This window comes from Trichomycterus rosablanca, chromosome 13 (assembly GCF_030014385.1).
Source record: "Trichomycterus rosablanca isolate fTriRos1 chromosome 13, fTriRos1.hap1, whole genome shotgun sequence".
NCBI lineage: Eukaryota > Metazoa > Chordata > Actinopteri > Siluriformes > Trichomycteridae > Trichomycterus > Trichomycterus rosablanca.
In genome coordinates, this window is record NC_086000.1 from 13,763,768 (window position 1) to 13,783,011 (window position 19,244).

A 19,244-nucleotide genomic window follows, 5' to 3' on the forward strand; every position below is an offset into this window, starting at 1 on the left:
AGGGGGCGTGTGACAGTCTCGTTCTTCTCGCCCTAAATCAGGAGAAAATGCATAAAAAAATAAAAATAATTTGTCGAAACTGTCATCTCGAACTCGTCAGTTCGAATCTCAGCTCTGCTACCAGCAGGCTGGGCGCCTACACGAACAACAATTGGTTTGTTGTTCAGGGAGGGTGCTAAAGGGGATTCCTCATAAATGATGCAATTACCACCTCTGCTGGCTGCTTTGTGGTCCAAACACAAAGCTGATCCGCATATGAACTTGCCTCATGCAGGTGGCTACTGCACACATGTCGGAGGGGGCGTGTGTTAGTCACGGTTCTCCTCAGTCAGGAGTGGAAGTCAACATAAGTAGAGTGGGAGCAAAATGCAGTCAGGTAATTTGATACAACTAGACTGGGATGGGAAAAGACCCTGTACACATGCTTGGGCTACTAAAACCTCTATATTATTACTATGTTTTCAGTCTGCAACACTGGTCACTACCCCCGAAAGAGCCCCACCATGGTATAACATTGAACAGTAAGTGGTGGCTCCACTCCTCCATTGCCTATCTTTTAAACTCAGGTCATATAGTTTCAGCAATCCAATCCAAATTACAACAAATTGGTTCTGTAGTTTATGGCTAAGCTCAAAGCTGTGTGTTGGTGTTTCTTATGGAAAGAGTGGGTACAAAAAGGAACATTAACATAAGTATTTTTTACACAGGTGTATCACAGGTCAATCAATCAATTGCCATTAAGTTACATGTTGTTTGTGTATTACATAAGATTTTCATAATCATAACAAACAGTAATTACTTGTTAATTCATTTATCCATGAGATGAAATGGCCTACCGTCCTGTCTGGGGTAAATTACTGCAGCATTTCTAAAATACGCTTTTCATTTACTGTAAACCATATTTAAATATTATTGTTATTTTTTGTTTGTGTTTTTGTCTTTTTTATTAATATTATTCATATTGTTGATTGTACTGGAAATCATTTGTATGATTTAATTGCAAATCAAGCATTTTTCATGATAATTTAATCGGCTAATGCATTTTTCAGGATGATTTAATCTGCTAATTAAACTTTACTGGGGTTTTAGCATTTGAATTACTCAGCATTTCTAACACTGTAAATGTGTAAAACATATTTTATGTATTATAGCATGAGCTTTTGTGGTGTAGTGGTAAAAGCCACGCTGCTGGAGTCCCGGGAGTCTAAGCTGGGCTACCAAATACACAAGGTGCACGGCTTTACATGAACCAAGTCATTGGGAAAGGGGGGTACAGTTAGTGCTGGTCCCAAGCCAGGATAAATAGGTGGGTTGCACCTAGAAGGGCATAATGGTGTAAAAAATGTGCCAACTCAAATATGAGGGCGAATAATCTGGTGTGGCAACTCCAAACAGGAGCAGCTAAAAGGAATCAATCATTCATATAAATAACAGTTGGTCTCAAAGCATATTTTCATCAGCTCTGCATATCTGGATTTCAGATGTTCTTCTTGGCAAAGCTGCTTAAGCTCTGTCACACTGGATAATGATCACTGGTGAACAGCAATTTTCTTTAGTTTTTTGTCACAGATTCTTAATTGGATTGAGGTTTGGGCTTTGGATTGGTCATCCTTTGGCAGTATGTTTAAAACTGTTGTGGTGTTGGAAAGTGAACATTTGCTGCAGTAATATTGCAAACAGTAACAGGTTTCTAGGACTGAGCACATTAATAAGTAACTCTACAGTAGTTTATGAGCCAATTATGTTACAGTGGTTCTAGTAAATAAAAAATTCTAAACTGTCGACACATCAGAAGAGCATGGGGGATAGGAAACTATAAAAGTAATAATAATCAAAGATTAATTGGTGTGACGTGTCAAACAGCTTATTTTCCAATAACAGTATGTCTTGGAGTCTTTAATTAAGCTTATACCAATAGCGTGGCACACATCTGTCTTTTTTTAAACATGTTATTTGTACAAGTTGTAGTTATATTTATTAATGTAGAACATCTGTGATACCAAAACACCGTTCTTTTTTATTCATGCAAAAACACAAAGCAAAAGAAGGTGTTCTGAAATAAAAGATTGTGAGAGCAGCACAGCTGGATAAGCAGAGCTGTGGAGATTCCAGTGTGTCTTTCAAACAGATGACCCTTTGGAACGACTGAAATGTTCCATCTCCCCTTATAGCAAGAAGGTCTTGGGTTCAATTCCCAGGTGAATCGGCCTGGGTCCTTTCTGTGTGGTGTTTGCATGTTCTTCCCGTGTCTGTGTGGGTTTCCCCTGAGAGCTCCGGTTTCCTCCCACAGTCCAAAGACATGCAGTCAGGTTAACTGGAGATACTAAAAGTTTCCCTAGGTGTGTGTATGTGTGTTCACCCTTTGATGGACCGGCGACCTGTACAGGGTGTTTCCTGCCTTTCACCTAGTGAAACAGACCCACCGCAACCCTGAATAGGATAAAGCGATGGTAAAACAGACACTGAATAAATAAAACGTAATTATTAAGCAATACTTCCATCTCCTGGTGTGTGACAGACAGTACATGTATTAGTTTCTTGGCGTTCAATACAAGTGAAAGGTCTTGGGTTAGAAGAATCAGACCCAATAAATCAGACCCACTACGACCCTGACCAGGATAAAGCAGTAGTACAACTGACAATGAATGGATGTGTTGTGGATTTGATTTTGAATGGATATAATATCTTTACACATCAGTTTATTTATTCACTTATTTACTTGTATTACCTTTCTGACCAAGGCCCTTCCATTCCAGATTCCCAGTTTGGCAAAGTGCCTCTTTTAAAATTATTGAGGCCACTGTGGTCCTGGAAATGCTTTAGATATTGTTTTAAGCCAAGGGGGTAGAACTTTGGGTCATCAATCGAAAGATAGTGTGTTCAAATCCCAACTCTGCCATGCATCCACCTCTTGGCTCCAGGAGTGCCTAACAATGGTTAAACCTGCGCTCTGACCCCCAGCTTTCAAGCAATTTGGGATAAGCAGAGAAAATTTTTCATTGCACTGTACACATGTAAACGTAAATATGATAAGTAAAAGTATTCCATATGCCCTACATTATATTATATTACTACATACCTGCCCTGATCTTTGCATTTCCACAGTTTCATCCACGTGTAAATATGAGGTTTCAGTTTTTGAATAATTACTGAATTTACAGTAATTACTGAAGGAATCATTTTTCAAAAAAAGTTGTGTCCTCATAATTAAAGTGGAACTGAAAACTGTATTTACTAATAAGAGTGATGTAGGAAGGTAGTCCAGGCAGTCTGCCTGTATGGACAGGAAAAGAAATTCATGTTTTTCTCCATCTTTTGATAGCCTTAAATGTCTTGATTTGGGAGTGACCTCAACGTTACTGTTGTCAGCCTCATTGTCATAACTAATCTGTGTATGGGTCCGATTGAATTTACCCCTTAATATTAATTTGCTACATGAACATGAACTGTAAGGTAGTGAATCAGGCAAGGTTGGGTCTCAGAGTATAGACGCATATTTAATTTAACCACCTCAAAAGTGCAAAGGTCAATGGACAGCGACTATGATTTAGATTCAGTTGTTGATGCAGATTCTGCTGAAGCAGACACAGGTGAGGAAGCTCCACCACTAGATCACCAGAGGTAGACCCACTACATCAACCAAAATCTAAAAAAAAAAAAATAATAATAAAAAATTATAATATGCCTGGTGGTTTCATCTAATTTCCTATGAGCAAAAAGACAATACATTTTGTCATTCTTGCTTAAAGAAGAATAATAATATTATAATCCAGGTCAAGGGGGTCCAAGAAAAAAAGAACCCCTGCTGTAGGGTGTACAATTCCTATACAATTTAAATTTCACGATAAATGCCATAAATGTAAATGAAATAGAAAGTGAATTTTCAAGGATAAAGCCTTCACTTCACTTAACCAATTCCGAAATTCTTTTATGATTACAAAAGTCTAACTGTGAATGCCTGGTACACTGAAACCAGAGCGGTAGAGAGAACAGAGTGGTGACACTCCCATAGGGAACCGTTGTAACGGGGGCGGGACATTTTTTTGCGCAGCTTCCGGGTTGTGGAGCTCAAAGTTCCAAACATCCCATAGAGCCCCATTCATTTCCACTACTTATCAAGCATTTTTAGCTGTACAGTGGGGCCAAAAAGTATTTAGTCAGCCACTGATTGTGCAAGTTCTCCTACTTAGAAAGATGAGAGAGGTCTGTAATTTTCATCATAGGTACACTTCAACTATGAGAGACAAAATGAGAAAAAAAATCCAGGAAATCACATTGTAGGATTTTTATAGAATTTATTTGTCATTTATGGTGGAAAATAAGTATTTGGTCACCCACAAACAAGCAAGATTTCTGGCTCTCACAGACCTGTAACTTCTTCTTTAAGAAGCTCTTCTGTCCTCCACTCGTTATCTGTATTAATGGCACCTGTTTGACCTCGTTATCTGTATAAAAGACATCTGTCCACAGCCTCAAACAGTCAGACTCCAAACTCAACCATGGCCAAGACCAAAGAGCTGTCGAAGGACACCAGGAATAAAATTGTAGACCTGCACCAGGCTGGGAAGAGTGAATCTACAATAGGCAAGCAGGTTGGTGTGAATAAATCAACTGTGGGAGCAATTGTAAGAAAATGAAAGACATACAAGACCATTGATAATCTCCCTCGATCTGGGGCCCCACGCAAGATCTCATCCCGTGGGGTCAAAATGATCATGAGAATGGTGAGCAAAAATCCCAGAACTACACGGAGGGACCTGATGAATGACCTGCAGAGAGCTGGGACCAAAGTAACAAACGCTACCATCAGTAACACACTACGCAGAGAGGGACTCAAATCCTGCAGTGCCAGGCGTGTCCCCCTGCCTAAGCCAGTACATGTCAAGGCCCGTCTGAAGTTTGCCAGAGAGCATATGGATGATCCAGAAGAGGATTGGGAGAATATCATGTGGTCAGATGAAACCAAAATGGAACTTTTTGGTAAAAACTCAACTCGTCGTGTTTGGAGGAAGAAGAATGCTGAGTTGCATCCCAAGAACACCATACCTACTGTGAAGCAAAGGGGACAGGACGACTGATCTGTGTTAAGGGAAGAATGAACGGGGCCATGTATCGTGAGATTTTAAGCCAAAACCTCCTTCCATCAGTGAGAGCATTGAAGATGGAACGTGGCTGGGTCTTCCAGCATGACAATGATCTCAAACACACCGCTCGGGCAATGAAGGAGTGGCTCCGTAAAAAGCATTTCAAGGTCCTGGAGTGGCCTAGCCAGTCTCCAGACCTCAACCCCATAGAAAATTTGTGGAGGGAGTTGAAAGTCCGTGTTGCCCAGCGACAGCCATAAAACATCACTGCTCTAGAGGAGATCTGCATGGAGGAATGGGCCAAAATACCAGCTACAGTGTGTGCAAACCTGGTGAAGACTTACAGGAAACGTTTGACCTCTGTCATTGCCAACAAAGGTTATGTTACAAAGTATTGAGTTGAACTTTTGTTATTGACCAAATACTTATTTTCCACCATAATTTACAAATAAATTCTATAAAAATCCTACAATGTGATTTCCTGGATTTTTTTTTCTCATTTTGTCTCTCATAGTTGAAGTGTACCTATGATGAAAATTACAGACCTCTCTCATCTTTCTAAGTAGGAGAACTTGCACAACCAGTGGCTGACTAAATACTTTTTGGCCCCACTGTATGTTGCTTTGTTTTAACAAAATAATGAATTTGATGTCATTAATATACTTAATACTGTTATTGTTTAGCATTTGCTCAGCACTAAATGTTACATGTTTATCTTAATTAATAGGTATAACCCAATTTAGCTTAGTCAGTGTTGTATCGTCACGAAAATATCGCTTAACAACTCAATAATATGACACGGAGGCAGAGTGGCAGTAAAACACAACTCGCTTCTTTACTTCACATTCATGGACTACAATACAGGTTAACACTGACACAGCATGGTGCGCCAAACAGGTCAAAACGCGTTTCCAATAATACATAACATATTCCTCCCCTTTTACTTTCAATGGCCTCTTAATTATTACAGCTACTGCATTACTGTCAATTTCTATCAATTATGCTAATTTGTTTTAACTTATCTTTTTGTAACAAATATCTGCAACAACAATACAATGACATAACAATATAACAGTAACAACAGTGTTTTTTCCTACACTAAGGAAAGAGGGTAGACTGCCTAATTTCCTGGGCTCAACCCTGGGGTTTATTCTGCCCCAACTCAATGGGTTTGCCTCTAAACTAAACATTCAGTCTGTCTGGAGGTCGTCTTATTTGGGATGAATAACGACGACCGATAGGCTCTGATAAGCGCCCTGCTGGTGAACTAACAGTAGTTTGTAGTTCAGGACTCGGTGTCGACGAATGCAAGTCTGACACATTCTGTTCTTTTGAAAGTTCAGGTGAGGAATCCTCAGGAGTTGATTCCGGGCAGTAGACGTCCGGAATAAAGTCATGAGTTTCCACCTGGACTAAGTCATCACTGGAATTTGTTGAGGACAGTAATTGGTCTACATGTCGTCTCCAAGTCTCATCACTCCTTGTTTGGACAGTACACGAGACTGGACCAGTTTGTGCTATACCAATGGCTGGAACCCATTTTGAACCTTTGTTATAGTTCCTAGCAAGAACATTTTCTCCTGTACAGAAGGTTCTCTGTTTGACTTTTCCTCGCCTCTCAACCTGAGCTCTTTGCTGTAACTGTACAGTTTGCTTGGTTCTAGGAGGTCTTATTAGATCAAGCCTAGTACGTAGATGTCACTTCATCATGGCGAAAGCTGGAGTTACCTTGGTCGTAGCATGAGGTGTATTTCGGTATGTTAGCAGAAATGCATTTAGACGTCGATTTAGGGATCCAGTGCCAAGGGATGAACGTAGAGCTTGTTTCATTGTCTGAACGAATCTCTCAGCTAACCCATTTGTTGCTGGATGATACGGAGCTGATCTTATGTGCTTGATTCCATTGGTATTTAAGAAAGTTTGGAATTCTTCTGATACCAATTGTGGTCCATTATCGCTAACAAGTTGTTCTGGCAACCCGAAACGACTAAAAATGGATCTAAGCTCTTCAATTGTTCTCTCCGACGTCGTACTCTTTATGACTGCAACTTCCGGCCATTTGCTGTGAGCATCTACGACAACAAGAAACATTTGATTTTCAAAAGGACCAGCAAAGTCTATATGGATTCTTTGCCATGGCTCATCTGGAAATTCCCATGGGTGTAGAGGCTCAACTTGTGGCATGTTTCTTTGTTTCTGACAGGATGAACAAGCCTTAGCTTTCTCCTCGATAGCTGCATCTAACCCTGGCCACCAGAAGTAGCTGCGGGCAATCTCCTTCATTCTTACAACACCACAGTGCCCTGAGTGTAACTCTTCTAAAATCTGGCACCTCAGACGTGGTGGTATTACAACTCTATGGCCCCATAGCAAACAACCAGATTGGACACTCAGCTCATTCCGTCTGATCAAGTAAGGCTTCAGACTTTCTGTCATTTCTCCTCTCCTTCCACAAGAGTAAATATCCAACACCTCGGACAAGACTGGATCAGTTCTTGTGAATTTTCTTACTTGTGTGCAGGTCACCGGAGTGTCTGTTACCTCTTTGAAATAGAAAATTTCAGCCTGTTGCTGTTCTGAATGCTTGATGGAAAGGGGAAGCCTTGAAAAGCCGTCTGCGTTACAGTGATGTTCAGACTGTCTATATTTAACGTTGTACTGATAAGCAGACAACAGTAAAGCCCATCGTTGCATGCGGCTGGCTGCAAGTGAAGGAATACCAGCTTGACTACCAAAAACAGCAACTAGTGGTCGATGGTCTGTTAGTAACAAAAACTTTCGTCCAAAAAGAAATTGATGAAATTTCTTTACGCCAAATACAATCGATAGTGCTTCACGCTCAATTTGTGCATAATTATTTTCAGCTTTACTCAATGTCCTTGACGCAAAAGCAATTGGTCGTTCTTCACCAGAAGGTAGGATGTGGGATATTACTGCACCCACTCCGTAAGGCGATGCGTTGCATGCTAATTGAATTGGCAATGAAGGGTTAAAATGTGTCAAAACCTCTGACTGTGTTAAAGCGGCTTTTGCTTCCTTGAAAGCCTTCTCGCCCCTGTCAGTCCATTTCCACGGCCTTGACTTGCCTAACAATTCATGCAATGGTCGCAATGTGTTTGCCAAGTTGGGTATAAACTTTGAGTAATACATCAAAAGTCCTAAAAAATATCTCAGTTGGCTCACATTTTGTGGTGATGGTGCATCCAGTACTGCTTTAACTTTTGACGGTGCTTTGTGAAGTCCAGCACTGTCGATCACATGACCCAGGTACTCTACTGATGTACGGAAGAATTCACATTTATCCTTCTTAACACGAAGGCCATACTCCTCTAGCCTCTGAAGTGTAGCATCAAGGTTTCTGAGATTATCACTGTCATCCACACCTGTGATCAGCAGGTCGTCCAGATAGCATTGTACCCCCGTCAACCCACTCAAAATTTGGTCCATCGCACGCTGAAATAAAGCAGGTGCTGACGTGATCCCAAACGGAAGTCTCTGGTACCTGTATAATCCTTTGTGCGTTACAATGGTTAGCAGTTCTTGTGATTCTGAGTCGACGTGCATTTGTAAATAAGCCTGACACAGATCTATCTTACTGAATTTCTGACCCCCAGAAAGGCCTAAAAACAGATCATCAATCAGTGGTAGTGGGTATCTTTCAGTGGTTAAGACTGGATTTACTGTAACCTTAAAATCCCCACATAGTCTAATTGAACCATCTTTCTTTAAGACTGGAACAATGGGTGTAGCCCAGTCACTCACACTCACTGGTGTTATTACTCCAGTTTCAACAAGACGCTTTAGTTCAGCTTCAACTTTAGGTTTAATAGCATATGGCACTGGTCTAGCCTTTAGAAATTTTGGCCTACAGTCTGGCTTTACTCCAAGTTTCACTGTAATGTCCTTCATACTACCCAGTTCATTTGCAAATACCTTAGCATGTTTCTTTAAAATGCTTGGAAGCGTTGCTCCATCTTTTGCAATCATGTGCAGTTCCTGCCAGTTCAGTTTGATTTTTTCAAGCCATGTGCATCCTAATAAAGCTGGATACTGACCTTCCACAATATATAGTGGCAGCTTTACTGTTTGGTTGTTTAGCTCCACCATTACTTCCACGACTCTAACTGGTACAATTTCACCAGTGTATGTTTTTAAGGCCAGCTTAGTAGCTTTAGGTCTCAGATGCTTAAGCTTCTCTTGGTAAACCACCTCTGAAACAAGTGATAATGCAGCACCTGTGTCCACTTGCATCTGTACTGGTTTTCCATCCAGCAATGGTGTCACCCAGTAGCCTTCTGCCTTTCCTGATACTGACATCACATGCAAGTATTCATCATCAAATGCACCACTTTCTTTGTCAGATGTGTGTTCCACTTGATTTATTTATTTCTTTTCAGGTTTTCTGAAACGTGCTTGTCTGTTCTCTGTGGTTTTGTTTGTGGCTGACTTTTTATTTTTGCAGGCCCATTCAATGTGACCTTTTAACCCACAACTTCTACAGTCCATGTCTTTACACCAGCATTCTTGTGCTTGATGACCACTTCTCCCACAACGGTAGCATGGTTTATTTAGTTTGGGCTTTTGTTTTTCAGTTTGTACTCTGTGTACTTGAAATGATGCACTTAACTGTTGTGCTTCTTTGGCTGCCATTTCCATGGATGTACTCACTTCAATCGCTCTTTCTAATGTTAAGTTGCCCTCAGTTAAGAGACGTTTTTGAATGGTTTCACTACGCAAACCACACACCAGCCTGTCTCTAATGGTGTCACTCAAAGTTCGTCCAAACTCGCAATGTTCGGATAACAGCTACAAACTGTGATATTGACTCCCCCTCCTCCTGATTTCGCTTATGGAATCTGAATCTTTCAGCGATAATAAGGGGTTTTGGAGAAAAATTCGTCTGTAGCGTTGCAACAATTTGTTCATAAGAGCAGTCACCAGGTTTAGCAGGCTGCACCAGGCTACGTAAAAGATTATACGTTTTACCTCCCATAACACTGAGCAAAGTGGGCACCACCACATCAGCTTTTATTCTGTTGGCCAGCACAAAGAATTCAAAACGTTCTATATACGAGCTCCACTGCTCCACAGACTCTTCAAAAGGTCCAATATGCCAAATTACACCAGCCATCCTTAGTGTGGCTCTTTTGTGTCCCAAACTAATCAGTACATGCACGTATTTCTTCTCTGCGTGTTCTCACAGACGGTGTGCTCAAACCGCTACTCACTCACTGACATGCGCAGCAGCTCCCGATGCTGTAACGTGCGTTCAAACAGTTGCACAAAACACGTTCAAAACTCCGTGTTCCGAACCATGTCTCACATAAAAGAGTTTATAAATATTCTCACTTTTATCCTCGTCGCCAGTTTCTGTTGTATCGTCACGAAAATATCGCTTAACAACTCAATAATATGACACGGAGGCAGAGTGGCAGTAAAACACAACTCGCTTCTTTACTTCACATTCATGGACTACAATACAGGTTAACACTGACACAGCATGGTGCGCCAAACAGGTCAAAACGCGTTTCCAATAATACATAACAGTCAGTTAAGCTAAATTAATGACACTAGAGTCTTTTCACCTAAAATGAGTTGATTAATCAAGAGTCTTGTTACAGAAATGATCATAAAACATTAGAGCCATAATAAATCATGCTACTTTTACTTTCATACTTAAGTACATTTGAAGGTGAATTTAGTTGAGTACTTTAGTGGAGGTAAAGAGTATTTTTACTTTTACTACTACTTTTACTGGAGTAATATTTTACCTTGGATATTTCTACTTTAACTCAACTACATGGTTTGTTTACCTTGTCCACCACTTACATTAGACAAAATGAACTAGTGCATATTCATTATGAATTCATTCATGTATTACATGCAGGAATCAATTATTAATCACTCATGAAATAAGACATGAATGAATGCTATTTCATGTACCTGTACTATAATGTCTTTGGTACGGTAGTGTGTTTATGAATCTGTTCATTCAGTGCAGGTAAACCTTATGAATCCAGCCACATGGCTTAGTGTTAAGCCAAAATGATTATTATTATTATGAATCCTCAGGAAAGTGAAAAAACTGTGTAATTTCTGTACTGTATATTGTCTCTACTTAATGATATCGCATTATGTAATGTATGCTAATATAATGTACTGTGTGTTAACAAGAACGACCATCAATCTTCCACTTTATATACCAAATTGACAATAAAGCAGATGCTGTAAATGTAAAGGCAGTTGAAAATACCCAGAAATTGTACAAATGTTTATTATTTACAGTTTAATATTTCTTTCACTTCTGCCTGTCCCATATGAGAACATGACGGCGCCGGGTTTGTTTGGAACTATTGGAGGGGTACATGAACCACGTGACCGCGTGGCGGCGAGATCAAGGAGTGTCGCAACTCTCTCTATCTACGGCTCTGACTGAATCTAGCTATTTTCACAAAGCCTGGGGTAAGTGTTACTTTCTGAGCTCTACTGCCATCATCTGGTGGAATGAAGATTTGCATGACTTGTTCAAGTACGGGCAAGAAATGGCTTGTTTATGCATTAGTGTACCTACTTTTGGTGGAATTGTTGCTAATTCTTGCTTGAGACAAGACTTTACCTGGTCAGCAGTCTGTGGTCATCATCTGATTCTCTTCTTTACGATGTGCAATACATTTTCAATAGGATAAAGATGTGGACTGCAGGCAGGCCAGTCAAGCATATGGATTTTGGGTCTACAAAGCCACTCTGTTGTAGCACAAGCAGAAAAAGTCCTGGCATTGTCTTGCTGTATTAATCATCAACACCCCAGGAAATGTGAGCTTCTAATGCTCCTAATTGCTTGGACTGTATTTGATCATAACTGTAAGTCACTTGCAATTAAACGCATTGGCTGTAAATGTAAAAATTTACCCTTGATGTTCTGTGTCTTTTACCTCATTGTGGAGTTCCACCGTTTTAGTCCCCACAGCTAGAGTTGTAATGACCTTTGAGACTTATGTACTGTTTGTTTGAAATTTAGCTATGTCCCACCATTGTTACAATAACTACATCTTTCAGATGCATTTAGTTTGTGTTAAAAAAAAATGACAACAAAAGCATGTTGATGGTCAGCCAGGGGAAATAGCTACATCAGGCTTATAATGAATGAATGAATTGATGAATTTGCATCGACTGCTTTATCCATCAGAAAACAATGGACACAAGGCAAGAACACCCTGAAAAGGGCACCAATACATTGCTGGACTTCACTCATCCCTCAGACCTAGCCAATTAAGAAAGTGCAGAATCAAGCAGAATGTGGCCTGGCTACTCTAAATGGTCCTTATGTGTATATAAGTAATTAACTGCATCCCAGTTCAGGATACAGTGGTTACTCAATGTAAGTAAATAAATAAATAAAATATTGTTACCTTTTAATTTATACACATTTTAAAGATACAATAAAGGAATACTTTTTTGGTTAGAAATACTATTTACTCAAAGCAGCAGTTTTTTTGTGCCCAGACAGCCACATCATTCAAGTGCAACAATGAAAGTGTATTCTTTTGCAAATACTATTGTGTCTTTGACACTTAAGATGAAACAGTCCTGTAATGTCTTTTATTTAAGTGGTACTAACCACAGTGACACTATATGGCCAAAAGCATTTAGACACCTGACAGTGAGCTTAGCAGGTCCCATTTCAAATACGAGTAGAGTGATCTCTATATGATCCTTTCAGCAATAACAACAATAACAATTTCTCACAAGACTGAAGTATGTCTGTTTATTTTTGTGCAGGCCACTGAAGTTTCTTTAAATCAAGCTTTTCTTAATGTCTTTATAGAGCTTGCTTTAAGCACAGGGTCATGCTGTAGGAAATGGCTTTCCCTAAACTGTTGCTGCAAAGTTGAAAGCATATCATCTCCTTTACATAACTGATTTATTACACCTTTTAGCAACATTTACCAGTTTAGTTTACACAAAAACAAGCACTTTGGTCCTTTAGATCTGAGAAATGAATCACATGAACTCTGTAATTGGTCTGAATGTGCAGTTTATAGGTCAGAACTTTCAGAGGTGAATTTGGGTCTGTGCTGGAATCCAGAATCACTAAGCTCCTCAAACTGGTCAGCTTGGCAAGTTTCAGAAATTCTGCCTCTGGAACATTGTGATGTCTAAAAGAAACATAAAAGACATAAATTATCAGATAAGACACTTATGCCATCACTGTGATTATTGCAGTAACATTTATTAGGTTTATGAACGGTTATGTTTATTTCATAAGTGTATGTTCAAAAGCAAAACAAACAAATGTGTATAGAAATATATATATATATATATATATATACAGTGTAGGGTTGGGCGGTATGACGATATTACCGTATACCGTATTCAAAAATGGTGACGGTATTCAAAAATGGTGACGGTATTTTTTAAATGTGAAGCGCCGAATTTCTGCTTCAGGTTTACCTTGAAAACTGAGACTTTAGGACATGCGCGCATCCACAGTGAGGGAGGGGTGGGAGGGGTAGGCGGTTGGAGCTCGCTGATTGGCTGTGGGGTGCTCACTGGTGATAACACAGAGAGACGAGTGAAGAGCCACACTGGCTAGCGTTAGCTGTGAGCTAACAAGTAGAAACTGAAAAACGGCTCGTCTTTTAATTTTTCAAAATCAACATTTTTTATCAGTTCAACCGGAAATGAACACAAGCGCGTGCATGCGCGGACATGTACTTATTTACTAAATATATCTTCAGTGTAAATCGAAGTGTTGAGAAAAAGGAGCAAACAGTAATAATAACGTTACGCCCAATCCGCTGTTCTGACTCTTGTCTGCCATAGATTTTCCTGCCTATGTAAGAACTATTTTTTCATAAATAAAAGCGCTATATTAAGAAAAAAGAACGTCTCACCTGTCGTGTAATGTGAATTATAAAATATATTGTCTGGCCCTTTAAGAAAGTTAAGCGTAGGGAGCGAGTGTGTAGGGAAAAGATCGGATTTGTACCGTTTCTGTGCTCGTGTTTTGCACCGAGCTTGTGTGACATGTAAAGTAGCGTTCTCGTTAACCACTCAAATGTTTGGACTTTGAATTATTTTAACATTACTTTACATCACCGTCATCGCAACATGAACATTTACATTCATATTTTTTGTTACGGTATAGAACTTAATTCTGGATTACAGGCATAACTAATCGTACACGTTCATACACTTTTAAGAAATATCTGTAACTATAAACTAAGCAGTTAACTTTTGAAATATATTGAAGTGTGTAGCCTGCTATTATTCTGTTTTGTGTGGGCAGAGAGAGATTACAATGCCAAAATGTTGTGTTAATGTTTGTGTTAAAGTGTAATTGATACACATGCATTTATACTTATGCATATTTATTATAGATCAGATAAGATAAGCAATGTTTGACGTTCAGATTGTTAAATCTTTTTATAATGAAACATTGAAATATTGTAATTACACTCAAGTGTGTACACTGTAAAGTTTGTCCGCGACATAACCCCAAGCATCCCCCCCCACCCCCCCCCCCCCCCCCCGCCGCGGTAATACCGTATACCGCGGTATTTCCTGAAGACGGTATGACGGTATGAAAATCGGCAATATCGCCCAACCCTAATACAGTGTATCACAAAAGTGAGTACACCCCTCACATTTCTGCAAATATTTCATTATATCTTTTCATGGGACAACACTATAGACATGAAACTTGGATATAACTTAGAGTAGTCAGTGTACAGCTTGTATAGCAGTGTAGATTTACTGTCTTCTGAAAATAACTCAACACACAGCCATTAATGTCTAAATGGCTGGCAACATAAGTGAGTACACCCCACAGTGAACATGTCCAAATTGTGCCCAAATGTGTCGTTGTCCCTCCCTGGTGTCATGTGTCAAGGTCCCAGGTGTAAATGGGGAGCAGGGCTGTTAAATTTGGTGTTTTGGGTACAATTCTCTCATACTGGCCACTGGATATTCAACATGGCACCTCATGGCAAAGAACTCTCTGAGGATGTGAGAAATAGAATTGTTGCTCTCCACAAAGATGGCCTGGGCTATAAGAAGATTGCTAACACCCTGAAACTGAGCTACAGCATGGTGGCCAAGGTCATACAGCGGTTTTCCAGGACAGGTTCCACTCGGAACAGGCTTCGCCAGGGTCGACCAAAGAAGTTGAGTCCACGTGTTCGGCGTCATATTCAGAGGTTGGCTTTAAAAAATAGACACATGAGTGCTGCCAGCATTGCTGCAGAGGTTGAAGACGTGGGAGGTCAGCCTGTCAGTGCTCAGACCATACGCCGCACACTGCATCAACTCGGTCTGCATGGTCGTCATCCCAGAAGGAAGCTGACGCACAAGAAAGCCCGCAAACAGTTTGCTGAAGACAAGCAGTCCAAGAACATGGATTACTAGAATGCCCTGTGGTCTGACGAGACCAAGATAAACTTGTTTGGCTCAGATGGTGTCCAGCATGTGTGGCGGCGCCCTGGTGAGAAGTACCAAGACAACTGTATCTTGCCTACAGTCAAGCATGGTGGTGGTAGCATCATGGTCTTGGGCTGCATGAGTGTTGCTGGCACTGGGGAGCTGCAGTTCATCGAGGGAAACATGAATTCCAACATGTACTGTGACATTCTGAAACAGAGCATGATCCCCTCCCTTCGAAAACTGGGCCTCATGGCAGTTTTCCAACAGGATAACGACCCCAAACACAACCTCCAAGATGACAACTGCCTTGCTGAGGAAGCTGAAGGTAAAGGTGATGGACTAAACCCAATTGAGCACCTGTGGCGCATCCTCAAGTGGAAGGTGGAGGAGTTCAAGGTGTCTAACATCCACCAGCTCTGTGATGTCATCATGGAGGAGTGGAAGAGGATTCCAGTAGCAACCTGTGCAGCTCTGGTGAATTCCATGCCCAGGAGGGTTAAGGCAGTGCTGGATAATAATGGTGGTCACACAAAATATTGACACTTTGGGCACAATTTGGACATGTTCACTGTGGGGTGTACTCACTCATGTTGCCAGCCATTTAGACATTAATGGCTGTGTGTTGAGTTATTTTCAGAAGACAGTAAATCTACACTGCTATACAAGCTGTACACTGACTACTCTAAGTTATATCCAAGTTTCATGTCTATAGTGTTGTCCCATGAAAAGATATAATGAAATATTTGCAGAAATGTGAAGGGTGTACTCACTTTTGTGATACACTGTATATATATATATTATAATTATTCATGTTATCATGTATTATAATTTATTAATTAATGACACTGACCTAACAGCCAGGCTCTGCAGCTTGGGAAAAAACTTAGGAACATTAGCAATAAGGCTTTGTCTTTCCTGAAAGCACAGGTCCAGGTGAAGGTGCTGGAGATCTGGAACTTGTAGTGCCACGTCCTGTAAAGCTTGGAGCTCTCCCATCACATGTTTGAGGGACAAGCGATGCACTGTTGCAGGCACTGATTTAGCATAGACGCCAAGCTGATATCCCACTGGAACACATACAAAAGCATGTTTTTTAAGATCTAATTTTAGTATAAAGAAAAAGTGTCCAAAAGAGTCCAGCTTTGCAAGCCTTGAATTCCCTGTCTGTATAAGGTCAATGGAATTGATTTTGTACAGTAGTCACTCCTTAACAACTGAACGTTTAATTAGTGTGTTTTTATATTTAACTTTTGTTGACACTGCAGGATCAGATGCTTTATTTAAATTTTCTGCTTAAATCTGATTGCGTTAAGATGATCATTATTTTTGTTGTTAACCGGAGAGAATTAAGCCCCCCTTGCACTTAGTTGTCTATAGGCATGAATGAACAAATTGTACTGATCCAAATCCAGTACTATTTTATATTTTATAATATCAGATAAAAACTTTCCAAGTTCTGCTTTCAGTCAAGTTTAGTCTGCTTGTAAAAATAACCCTTGATGTAGAAAAATGTTTCTCTATACTTACTTGAAATATTGAGTTCGGAGAGGACTGGAAGTGTTGATAACCATGTTTTGAGGTGGCATGGCTTTGGTTCCTGAGCCCAGCCTCTATAGTGCACAGTCAAGCATTTAAGGGAGGTAAGACCTTGCAGGCCTGTAGGAGGGAGGACAGGGTCCATGTAATTCAGCAGTTCCAGGCTGAGTAGTGACCCCATGGTGCACAGTAAATTCTCTGCAATCAAAACAAAAGAAGCACACTGACAGTTTGTTTGAGGTACTCTGGTGTACTTTTGAGCTTCCATAGGTATTGAAGAGAAACATCGACTCTTTTCTTTCTACAACTTACTAACTTAATCACATTTTTACCATAATTAAACAGCAGGACTCACTGATGTGACAATTAAAATGTGGAAAATATGCTGAGCATTCCATTCCAAAACCACAGCATAGCCGCTCAGGTGGTGCAGCGGTAAAACACATGCTAGCACACCAGAGCTGGGATCTCGAATACATCGTATCGAATCTCAGCTCTGCCATCCGGCCGTTGTTCATATAGGGTGGGGAATAAAGCCGGATAGAAACTCCTCGAAACTGATGCAACTACGACCTCTGCTGGCTGATTGATGGCGCCTGCACAGAGGCGGGGAAAGAGTGCGCTTATCAGGATGAGGCTCTCCGTACACAAGGCTGATCCGCATATGCACTTGCCTAATGTAAGTTAAAAAAATGCAGTCGGCTGCTGCCCACGTGTCAGAGGGGGCATGGGTTAGCTTCATTCTCCTTAATCAGAGCGGGTGTCGGCATTAGGGGAGAGGAAGCATGACGCAGTTGGACGCGCTAAAGTCGGAAGGAAAAAAGGGAGAAAATGCATAAACAAAACCACAGCATTTAATAGTGAGTTGTTTATTGCTTTGTGGCTATAACAGTCTCCACTCTGCTAGGCCAACGTTCTGGAGTTTTGCCTGTAAAAATCTGCACCTATTTAAGCAACAAAATCAATAAAAACAACAAGTCTCATCATCAGTTAGTCTGCCTATTGTTTATTGCATACTAACACAGCAAACTATGAAACCACTGAGGAACTGTCTGGGTCAAGCTGATTTGGCATGGCATAGAATGCATGGACCCAGACCGCCCCACCTGGGGATCGAACCCAGGACCTTCCTGCTGTGAGGCAACAGTTCTACCCACTTAGCCAAGTGCTGCCCAAATAATCATTAGTTTGCAGATAATTAAAAAGCCATTAGGGTTTTTTAAAACTAATACTCACCAGATATGTGGTTTGTTTGGGCAGGACAGAAGTAATCACTGGGTACAGGGTACTGATTTGATCCCATTTTTAAAGAGAGGTGTTGTAAATTTGGTAGGCACTGTAGAATATTATGGAGGGCTGCTGTAGAGAGGGGTGTCCTGCTCTCATGGTAGTGAAGTGATGTCAGGTTAGTGAGATGGCACACAGCATTACTGATGTCGGATCTTGGTGCACGAGTCACCTCACAGAGACAGAGATCAGACAGCAGGTGCAGTGATGTTAGTGCTGTTAGACTCGGACAGCAGCACCGACGCAGTACGAGCCGCTTCAGGTGTCTTAAATCACCGAGTGAATGAAGTGCACTACAACACACATTTACTGTGAGGGACTGAAGCCAGGGTAGCCTCGATGCCAGCTGTGCCCACTCCTTCTCATCTGCTTTTTGCACCACAACTGACTTTATCCTCCTATTACCCAGAGTCCTCCAGAAATGATTCTTTATGAAGCGGAGTTTCTCAAGGTGCACGGTGGTATTTTTCCACAAAACTGGACGATCAATAAGTCTTTTAAAAAACGTGCAGCTGGAGCGAATGCTGCATTTCTCAGAATAGGAGAGAAAGTGAAACACGTGCAGCCAGACTTCTTCTGGAAGTTCAGTCACTTCCATGATCTCCTCTTCCAGTCTGATCTTTTAATATACAGCATGTACACACCCAGCTAACACACATATACATCTTATTCTTACAATAACTGATCTTCATTCAGTTAACGCTTTTCATTTTGGCAATAGACTGTAATAAACAAAGCTCGGTATGGTTTTCTTCTCAGTGGATTTACTGACGGATGGTGAAGAACGGAGAGGCACATCGCCATCTACTGTTCTACTGTGATAAATACAAACTAATACAATTCATTTTTGCTAATGGAAATCCTTAAAACAGCCATGTGGACACCCCTCCTAATTGTTGAATTCGGGTGTTTAAG

General features: G+C 40.7%; 1 protein-coding gene and 1 pseudogene across 2 annotated transcripts; both read right to left on the reverse strand.

The window, feature by feature from the left end:
- Positions 1 to 5,900: 5,900 nt before the first annotated feature.
- LOC134325677 (uncharacterized protein K02A2.6-like) lies at positions 5,901 to 9,401 on the reverse strand (annotated as a pseudogene).
- Positions 9,402 to 12,595: 3,194 nt separating this feature from the next.
- On the reverse strand, positions 12,596 to 18,987 carry im:7136021 (uncharacterized). Of its 2 annotated transcripts, XM_063007704.1 has the most exons (5): positions 18,279 to 18,987; positions 17,034 to 17,240; positions 16,357 to 16,573; positions 13,536 to 13,633; positions 12,596 to 13,240 (listed from the first exon to the last, which is right to left on the reverse strand). In XM_063007704.1, exons 1-4 carry the CDS (start codon positions 18,925 to 18,927, stop codon positions 13,552 to 13,554), a joined length of 1,155 nt encoding a protein of 384 aa, XP_062863774.1. In that variant the 5' UTR covers positions 18,928 to 18,987; the 3' UTR covers positions 12,596 to 13,240; positions 13,536 to 13,551. The 2 variants fall into 2 exon arrangements, with proteins under 2 accessions (XP_062863774.1, XP_062863773.1); XM_063007703.1 differs by lacking the exon at positions 13,536 to 13,633 and having other exon boundaries at positions 12,598 to 13,240.
- Between the last annotated feature and the right edge of the window lie 257 nt (positions 18,988 to 19,244).